Consider the following 10,342-nt stretch of genomic DNA (forward strand, 5'->3'; position numbering starts at 1 on the left):
TTCTTTATTGCACACGGAACTCCCCCAAAAGTGCTAAAAGCACAGACCTGAAACTCCCCAAACTGATATACCCCTTTAGACTTCGGTGTGAAAATCCTTACTTCTAGAACATTTGTGGTGAACAAGTTAAAACTTGCGAGATCAAAACTTAGTCTTCAGAATCTTCTTCCTTTACCGATAGAGTATTTCTTCTGTGTTTCTTAAATCTAAGCCATTAAAATGACCAAGTTCTCTTCTTTGTCTCTCTTTTTCCTAATAGCTGGAGCTTATCTGACTCCAGAGTGTAAGTATCTTCTGTGCCTACCAAATGTGAGCATTAAATGATTTTCTAGTGATTGTATTGTTACAGTATAAATGAAAATTATTTTGCATAACCATGTCTATTCCTCTAACCTGTAATGTGTTATACAATTGTTCGTCAGTAAAATTATAACTATTAGGTGATTGTAGGGTTCTTTTTAAATCTTTGATAATGATATCATGATTGTCGAAAGAAGAGTTACATGAAATTATCTGCTTAGATCTCTTATGTTAAATCTTTCGATTTTTTTTTGTAGGTTTCAACATGGAGATAATTGGAGGGAAAGAAGTGTCACCTCATTCCAGGCCGTTTATGGCTTCCCTCCAGTATGGCGGCAATCACGTTTGCGGAGGAGTCCTGATCCATCCTCAGTGGGTGCTGACAGCAGCCCACTGCCACGATCAGTGAGTCATTGCACTTTCTGCTTTTTTTCCATGTTTTTCCTCAAGTTGATGAGAAGAGAAGCTCACCTCTCCCAGGAGAGAATTTGATCTACCAGTAGCTTCTGTGATAACTGACTGACTGGTGGAATTTGCACATCCATGTTTTCTGCCCTGAATTTTCCTTTTCAGAAAGGGAGAGCTGGCCTACCTTTCCCATGAAGCCATTAGACAAATTCTAATGCGTCAACAGTAATAATGGAAGCAGCAGTATTCCTGACCTTATTAGGTCATACTTCTCATGAGAAAATCAGACAACCTGAGTTTGCACCTCCACTTCCCCATTTTACACATGGGCAATGATAATAGTAGTACTTGCTTCATGGGATTTTGATGATTAAATAGTATCCTTATAAATATTTGAATATGCTGAGCACATAGTAAATACAAATAAGTTACAGCTAGCCGTAGTAGTAGTAGTAAGAGAAACTTGCTTTGCTAATGGATTTTTAGACTCCTTACATTAACTCTTCTGCCCCCTTTCCCAGCCTAGAAGTGAGGCCCATAGTTGGGAATCACAGCTGTAGTGGGCAACAACCTACCCAGGTGAGAAAAAAAAGTTATAGATGATTTACACACACATACACACACATACACAGAGTTCTTTTTCTGAGATACTTAGAATAAAAGCTTTTCTGAAGACAGACTATGACCTCTCAAAGTCCATTTCAGCCTGTGATTCTCTTACTTCAGCTTAAAAAATCTAAAACCCTTCTTGGGATTCTGCAACCATCACAAAAATTTAGTGTTTTTTTTGTTGTTGTTGGAGTTTGGGGGGTTGTTTTTGTTTGTTTGTATGTTTTCTTCCTTATGAGTCTTACATGAATAAGCTGTAAAGAGACAGGGCCTCCTTCTCCTTTCCTTATAAGCATTACAGCATTTCACTTAAGAAGCTCTTAGCCATAATGCTTTGTTCTCTGAGCATCAGCTATACCTAAATGGAACAACTGAATTGACTCGCTTCTCCAGGTTTGGGGGGGTGGCGGGAGCGGGGGCGGGTAGTTGTGTGATTGCTCCATTAATGAGACTTCTGAACACAAAATAGAAATTTTGAAGCCTGGAAACAGTGAGAGTTTCTGTTTTATTTCCAAATAGTAAGCCACTAATTTCTAATTTAATGTGGCTAATTTATTTAAATGGGATTCTTGCTGTCATAGAAATCACCCTTGTGTCCCCATCACTTCTGTTCTTTCCAGGGCACTTGCTCCCTGTGGACCAGCTAGGCAGAGGGTGACTATCAGTAAATATTCATTCAATTCAAAATATGTACATCCTCAAATATGTTTATGGTAGACATTCAGATGGACTTTAATTTCTCCAGACACAGAGCTTGACTTCTTATAAATGTTCAGCAAATGCTGGATAGGAAGAAAGAAATCTGAAGACTTTTTGTTTTTTGGGTTTTTTTTTTTTTTTTTTGGCTAAGCTGAAAATAAAGTATGTGAAATCCTTCGCAAGCCATAAAGTGTTACCTAAAGGTAAATAGTATTATTAAGTTGAATTTTAAATTTTGTCAAGTGAATTTGACTCAGTCGGGGTGGATTCTCAAATTGACAAATCAAGGAAAAGAGGTCTTGGAGTTTAAAGGAAAAAAAAGAAAAGAAAAAAGAAAGAAAAAAGAAAAAACTACTGCTGACTATCATTTTAAATGGCTGGAGTTTAAAAGAACTTCAAAATATGTAGAGTTTAAATTTCCTCTACAGGACACTTGGGTGTAAAAATGTGGATGGATTAGTGCTTAGAAAAATATTAAGCTTTGTGAAATCCAAAATACTTATGAAATAGTTCAATGGTGGCTTCCCACAAATGTACTGCAAGTATCCTGCAGGAATAGCTTACTAACCCCGGCCCCTCTCTCAGCGAAACGGTGGAGGAGGCCAAATCTGGGGTGCTCCCCTCTCACTACCCATCTACGTGATTCCTCACGCAGTATCTTGACCCTTTGTTAGTTGCCATGCCAATTTTAAAAGGAAACTGGTAAAAAGACTTCTTGCATAATCTTATTTTCAACATTTTAACTTATGAGAAGCAATCTCTCACCAACTCTTGTCCATTGTCTTCCTGAGTCTCTCCCAATGTCTTCTCTTACTGAGCACCCTCCCCTCCTACCACCTGCCAGTGATTAGATGGAAGCCCCCACACTCCCATCCACATGCCCTCGCTTCATCACAAATCACTCAAGGCTCCCAGAGTAGAACGGTTAAAAATCTAGGCCCTGGATTCAACAGAACTGAGCTTTCCATCCTGCCTGCATTTGCATTCTTAATATCTATGGGACTTTCTCAGGTTTGTTCATTTACATGAGTCTCAATTTCCTCATGTGCCAATGGGAATAATCATAATATCTCCCATACAGGACTGTCTTAAGGTTTAAATAAGGGGTAAAAAAAATAAGTGAAATGCTTAGCACAAAACCTGACATACCACTATAACTTAGCAAATGTTATCTAATGTTGTTATATCATTATCTGTGCCTTCCACGGTAATCACTGAGGAACAATCTGATGATCCAGTTGCATTAATGGGATAGGACAGCTAGGTCATTCCCTCCTCTCTTAGGCAAAAGAGACCTCTAAGAAATAGGCACCCTGCCTTCTCTGTCAGAGTGAAGGCCTGCGTCTAAGCAGACATACTGCTCAATGCCAAAGCAGATGGGCAGAAGGAATAAGAGACTTGAAAGTTCTTGACACAGGGCTTAAAAAGGTGTCACGGAAAAATCACTGGACTTAAAGTCACAAAAACTGGGTTTGGGTCCTGATTCCCCTACTTACAATGTGTGTCACTTTTGGCCAGCCAAAGGACTCTTTCACCAATAAAGACTACATAGCCCTTTGGCTTTAACAACACTGAGAAGGGTTATTGTTAGGCTCAATAGAGACAATGTTTCTGAATGTCTTCAGCAGATGAAGTAAAGACGTACTGCAAGCAACACATTGACTCTGCTCTATATGTAGTTTTGATCCAGGTAAGTCCAGGGTGGGACTCAGAAAGCTGCATTATAAACCAATACCTCCAGATGATTCTGAAGCAGGTGGTCCTTTCTGAAGCAGGTGGCCCACCCATGGAGAAACACTGTGCTGTACAAATGTACAAACGAAAGACACTGGTATTATTATGCCTCTGTATGAATTTAGACCTGGGTTTATAAGGAGGTGGGATCCTAGAACTCAGGTATCATGTGAGCAGAAAAACTGACCTTTGTAGTACAGATTACGGTTTAAGTGTATCCAGAAATGGAAAGTTTAGAGAGCGTTCATAATCTGCTTGGGTGGTTTTTAGTATTAACGTGTCCCAGTGGAGATGAAAAGAACCAAAATGTTTCAAAAGTGTTAACTAATCAAGGAAATTGGTAAAAGATAAAGGGAAACCAGAAATGTTCTCAGCACCCTTCCCCTAGTCAGACTTTATCTTCCGCAGTCCGCATTGTACCTCACAGCCTTCCTTGGGCTCGTTATTTACACGTGTACCCATCGTTTCTGTTAGACCCAAGATCTTGGGGATTTTCTCTCATCCTTCCCCTCCAAAGCCTTGGGTTTAGAGAGTATGTTGAATTTGAGTTTGAATCAATCTTAGGAAATTCAGTCCGCATCCTTTGAGAAATTTTATCCCCATCCTGATTTTGCAATAGGTAAACTTTTCAACAAATAGAGCTGGAATTCCAAAAAAAAAACCAAAATAAACTCTTTTGGTAGAAACCAAAAAGTGGTCATTCCTGGCAGGCCCTGCCATACGCAACTTGCCCCATAGTAGTTATGCACTCATTCCCCAAACTGAAACAACTTTCCTTTTCTTTTCTGTATTTCGGTGCCCTTTTTAACTTTCATTAATCTTTATTAATCTGTATGTATGGGTATGTGTGGTTTTTTAATAATCTGTCTTGATCCCTTTTTCAAATGACAAATAAATAGATATACGTAAACAAATATAATTCTTTGTATAACCTTCCTTGTTCAAAAAAAGGATTTGAAGTGACTTCCTAAAAACACATATTAGAATAGGATAGTTTTATAATATGCAGATGGCTCCCAGGTATTGCCAAGAACTTAGAAAAGTCATTTCTACTTTCACAACTACATGTAAATGTAGTTTTATTTAATATACGGTAAATCAGATCAGTTGTGGCACAATTGAAACACTGGTACTAGAACTGTATATGACTGGGGATTTAAAAAAAAACTGTTGTTTTTTTTTTTCATCTGACTCACCCATTTATATCCTCTAAGTCTCCACAATGGAATTATCAATGGCTACTAACCCTAAAGTGTCTTCATTTTAAATTAGCAGTTATTTTTTACCTTAAGGAAAATTCTCCTTTCTTGTTCAAATCATCTTTCTAATTGAGGGGACACAACATCTGAGCATATATGACAGCCATGTAATGGACCTTACTTCTCCAAATTGCCCTGAAATAACATCTAGACATACCGGTTAACAAGTGAATAGCTGAGTCTTTACCTTTTAGTTATTAATGCCATTAACACTGAGAAGATAAAAAAGTTTTGGAGATTGATGGTGGTGATGGATGAACAATTAAATGCATTTAATACCATAGAACTATATATTTAAAAATGCTTACAGTTGTAAATTTTATGTTATGTATATTTTACCTCAATTAATAAAAAAAAAAAAAAGAAAACTTAACAATGGTAGGTATAAATCTCAACCCAAAAACTTGAGAAGTAGAATTTCCTTTAATTTTACATAAATTAACACAATTTTGTTGTAAACTTGATTTTAGTCAATTAGGATTTCACTCCTTTTTTCCCATAGTAGGTTATGAGTTCTAATATTCTTTCACAGTGCTGGGGAATTTGAGGTGGAAATGGTCCTTATTCCTGTAGGCATATGACCTTTTCCATCATTTCTCATCCAATGGGGAATTTGGGAATCATTTCGTTGCTTCTATTCTCTTTGCCTTTTTTAGGTTTGCTAGAGGACAGTCTTTCAAAGTGGTTTTAGGAGCACACTCTCTCTCAAAGAATGAGGCCTCCAAACAGACATTTGAGATTATAAAATTCATACCATTCTCAAGATTTAAATCAGATCCTGAATCAAATGATATCATGCTTGTTAAGGTATGTAGCATTGCCTGCCTTTAGTTTTTCCAACATTCTTATACAATATAGTTCAGCTGTTAAATCATCTATACAAAAACACTTTGTTAGCACTCTCTTCATGTTTGAGATGACTGTGACATACTATATAAGGGCTCATTTTAACTCCATGTACTGCCTTGAAAGAAACAAGAATTTATTACAAATGCATCAGGCTGTGTTAACACAAGAAAAAGCAACTCTGATGCTCACATATGTGGGAAGGAACATCCTAACAGGCCTAAGGATCCAGATCAAAAGCTTTTTCCCCAAATGCTTTTATCATTAGCAAATGAAAAATACAAGTCATTTATATAACAGAGCCAACCAAGTGACTTCAGGGACACAGAAGTGAGTTACAACTTAGTCTAGACCATACTTAGTCTAGTCCAAACTTAGTCTAGACCATACTCAAGGGTCCTATCCAGCAGGAAATAGCCCAACCCTCAAAATCATGACCTGTGGATGTTATTCCACAGAAAATCATCCAATGCAGAGCAAAGGCCAGTTTACTTGAGACTGAACAAAATTCCTGCTCTGCGTAAGTTCCCTCTCCAAACATCACTGAACTCCATGGGGAATGGAGAGCATGTTCCAAAAAGCAACAACCACGAATTCAGCTGTGAGCTACCACCAAAGAAGATTCAAGAAGAGGGACGCCCTCCTAGAACAGAAGGACCACACATGGATCACTCAGGCTAATAGCAGAATATTATTGGGGACGAATAATAATTTATTCTCTTTTCAATTTGTCAGCTTCACATGGTCGCAAAACTTGATAAGCATGTCCAGCTGCTCTACCCAAGCACCAAAAATTCTATTAAAGCTGGAACAAAGTGCCATGTTACTGGCTGGGGCACCACCGATCCAGAACTTTTCCGCCCCTCTGATACCCTGCGAGAAGTCACTGTTACTATCATAGATCGAAAACTTTGCAACTCCCCACGTTATTACAACCGCAATCCGATTATAACTAAAGACATGGTATGTGCAGGAGATGCCAAAGGCCAGAAGGATTCCTGCCAGGTAAGAGCCTATCACTCAAAGAGGCATCTCAGAGAGCTGTTCTATAGTCAAGGCTCCATTTGCTCATTAGCTCAGAGGAGAGGCATGGAATACACAAAATTACAGTTCCTAAAAGAACTCTCCCTTCCCAAACAGCGTTACCTCTCATCTTTCAGTCCGAATGAATCATAAGAACATTCCCAACACATAATAAAGACTCATTAAATGTTTTCTAATCAGGATAATAGACTGTATCTGATGACTTGTACAGGCTTCCTCTGAGGGGTATTACCATCCTAGAAAGTCTACCAACTCTGAAGTCACTAGTGGCAATTAGAAGATAACTTCTCTAAGAAAAGAACCACATTTTAAATTAATAGAAAGGTCTTATAAGACTTAACTTAAAAAAGCTCAACTATATAGTGCGTGTTTTTTAAATCATGTCAACCGACTGACTCAAAGAAACAACAGTCATATCTTTCAAAATCTTGTCTCTTGGAGTACTAAAAAAAAATAGGTGTACATGATTACAGATGACAAATAGGTAGCACATAGATTATCAATATTTTTAAAAATTAGAATACAATATTTGCATCACACTATACATGTGATTATCAGGTGGAAGGTATGATGATTTCAAAGATCATGTGCATTTGCAGTGCCCCAGGATCATCATCTCCCGAACTTCTATTTTCAAGGCCAACCGGAGCATGAGGTACTGCAGTTTTCGATGGGAGTGGCAGCAGAGGCAAAGGCTACTTTTCAGATTTGAAAGCAGCTGTTAATCTGAAAGGCCAGGCTGCCCACTCTATGACCCTGTCACTTTCCTTGACAGAATTTTAGTTACATGTTTTATTATCAGAGTGAGTCCTCAAGAATCGGTTATTGAGCAGATATTTTCTAAGCGTTGTGTATGTGCAGAGCACTATGTTCATCTCTATGAGGATGCAAAACAGGGAGAAGCTATACAGAAGATAGAGCTCCTGCCACCAAGACATTACTGCAATACTCTTTCTGCCAGTCTAAATAGCCACTTGATTTCAGATCCATAAACACCAAAATGAAATTCACAATTTAAAAAATTTCTTTTATTTCAGTGAGTTATTTTAAACTTTATGTCTACCCATTCATTCCTTAATGAATAAAGTTCGATAGTCACTGATTACCAAAGAATGTATATATATGGTCCTAGACAGAGACAGACAGACAGACAGACAGACAGGAACATAGTCCTGGACAGAGACAGAGACACAGAGACCCTACACCAGTAAGGGGCTACATTGGGCACTATTCAGGACACAAAAAACCAAGGACCCAGATAATAATCTTTGAGTAATCAACAGGTGGTGGTAGAAAAAGTTCAACAACTTCTTACCAAGTATCTTCCCATTTTCTTCTTTCCAGGGTGATTCAGGTGGTCCCTTGGTCTGCAAAGGTGCCTTCTATGCCCTAGTCTCTGGAGGTCGTAAATGTGGTGTAGCCAAGAAACCTGGAATCTACACCCTACTTACCAAGAAATACCTGATTTGGATCAAAAGCAAGCTTGCCCAACTTCATGCAAACTGAGGCTACAAATGACTTTTTTGGATCTGCCAGTTGCCTGTTTTTTCGGGGGGGGGGGGGTTTGTGTTTGTTTGTTGTTTTTCCCATAATGTGTTCTATAGGCTAACTTTATCTTCAGATGTAACTTGATGGAGTTAAAGTGGAACATAGTTAGAGTCCACTCTTGCCCCTTATGATTGACTTTGTTATGAGTTCAAGTTCTCTTTCACATGTCTTACTGATGTATTTCTGCTATGCTGATTTCATTCTGAATAAAATTTAGAAGACTATCTGTCTTTTATGGGAATGAGTACGGCAAATGGCATATCCCCCTACTCTACCTACAGTCCCCAAAAGGGCAAAAGTTGATTCAACTAGACAGTTATGGCACCACCTTCAACTAGGTTTATGTTGTGATCTCTGCTAGATTATCCTGAACTGTATTTGCAAAATAAGAAACAGTAAATTCAAACACCCCAACTCAAGTTAAGAAAGATGCATAAAGGTTTGTACAAATATTTAGGATAGTACTTACCATTTATTTATGTCACACTTTGTTTCATACAGGATCTAAAGAAATGTACAAAAAATACCTGCAATAAGAAATATGAAATTAAAAATAATTTTTTCTCAAAAAATTAAAAATAGAAATACGGTATGATCCAGCAATTCTACTTCTGAGTATTTATCTGAACAAAATAAAAACACTAACTTGAAAAGATGCATGCATCTCCATGTTCACTGCAATACTATTTACAATAGCCAAGATTTGGAAGCAACTTAAGTGTCCATTGATGAATGGATAATGAAATTGTATGGAATATTATTCAAACATGAAAGAAACAATGAAATCTTGCCATTTGCGGCAACATGAATGGACCTCGAGGGCTTTATGCTAAGTGAAATAAATCAGACAGAGAAAGACCAATACTGTATAATCTCTCTTAAAAAAAAAAAAAGACAAAAGCTCATAGATACAGAAAATAGATTAGTGGTTGCCAGGTGGGGTGTCAAATGGTTTAAAATTTTTTTAGTTAATTAATTTTTAAAAAACAATAACTTGGTGAAGAAATTGAGGAAAGCCTGAAATGAGAGTAAGAAAGAGATGAAGACAGGAGTGTTGTTAACACCCAAAAGGCCATCATTTTCTTCCTATACTTTTGCTAGAAGAAGCCATATTTGGCTGTGTGTCTCACATAAGTCAGTGAAAAAAGATCAACACAATCAGTTATATGAATTACAGTATCCAAAGATAAAAATAAATTATTTGCCCAAGATCACTGGTACCAGAACTGAGGTGAGAGAAAATTTCTTCCATGAACCTTTTAAGAAGGCCACTGTGCCATGATTCCAATGTCCCTACCAACTGCCTCAGGATCACTTGAGAAGATTGTTTGTAATACAGATGACCCTGACTCCTTGCCCAGAAATTCGAATTGAATAGGCTTGAAGCAAACCTGGAAATCTGCATTGTTTAAAAGCAGTTCAGTTGATTCTGATAAGTGGGCAAATCTGAGAGTTACTGATAATGAACATTCTTAATAACATCTTACAAAAAAGAACAATAAGTGTCATGAAATTGTTCATTTTATAAATGTTTCAGTGTGAACTGATGACTGAAAGACCAAAGTGTACTCAGTGAGTGTGCTTGAAGTTCTGAGCTGTCCACGATGTGGTTGTGCAGTGATTAGAATGGCAACAATTTCTGATTTGGGTGGGTGGTGGTGGAGGACAGGAGAGTCATTCAGGCTTTTCCAGCAATAGTCAGAAACCAAAGGGTTAATCTCAGCTTTTATATTTAATTTGAGTTTCAGAGGATAGTTTTCATTTCAAGGTGGCACCATCGAGTTTTCCTACGTTTCTATAGAATGGATGCTTTAATTCGCTTATTCGCTTGTCATGGTTTGTAGATAGCATTACTCTATTATGAATACTTAAGCAAATAAAAGCACTAGGTTAAA

General features: G+C 37.6%; 1 protein-coding gene across 1 annotated transcript; it reads left to right on the forward strand.

The window, feature by feature from the left end:
• The first annotated feature begins 219 nt into the window (after window positions 1-219).
• On the forward strand, window positions 220-8,643 carry GZMK (granzyme K). Its single transcript, XM_011380610.2, has 5 exons — window positions 220-283; window positions 558-705; window positions 5,666-5,816; window positions 6,591-6,860; window positions 8,244-8,643. Exons 1-5 carry the CDS (start codon window positions 220-222, stop codon window positions 8,403-8,405), a joined length of 795 nt encoding a protein of 264 aa, XP_011378912.1. The 3' UTR covers window positions 8,406-8,643.
• The last annotated feature ends 1,699 nt before the right edge of the window (window positions 8,644-10,342 follow it).

Source organism: Pteropus vampyrus, unplaced genomic scaffold (assembly GCF_000151845.1).
Source record: "Pteropus vampyrus isolate Shadow unplaced genomic scaffold, Pvam_2.0 Scaffold397, whole genome shotgun sequence".
Taxonomy (NCBI): Eukaryota; Metazoa; Chordata; class Mammalia; order Chiroptera; family Pteropodidae; genus Pteropus; species Pteropus vampyrus.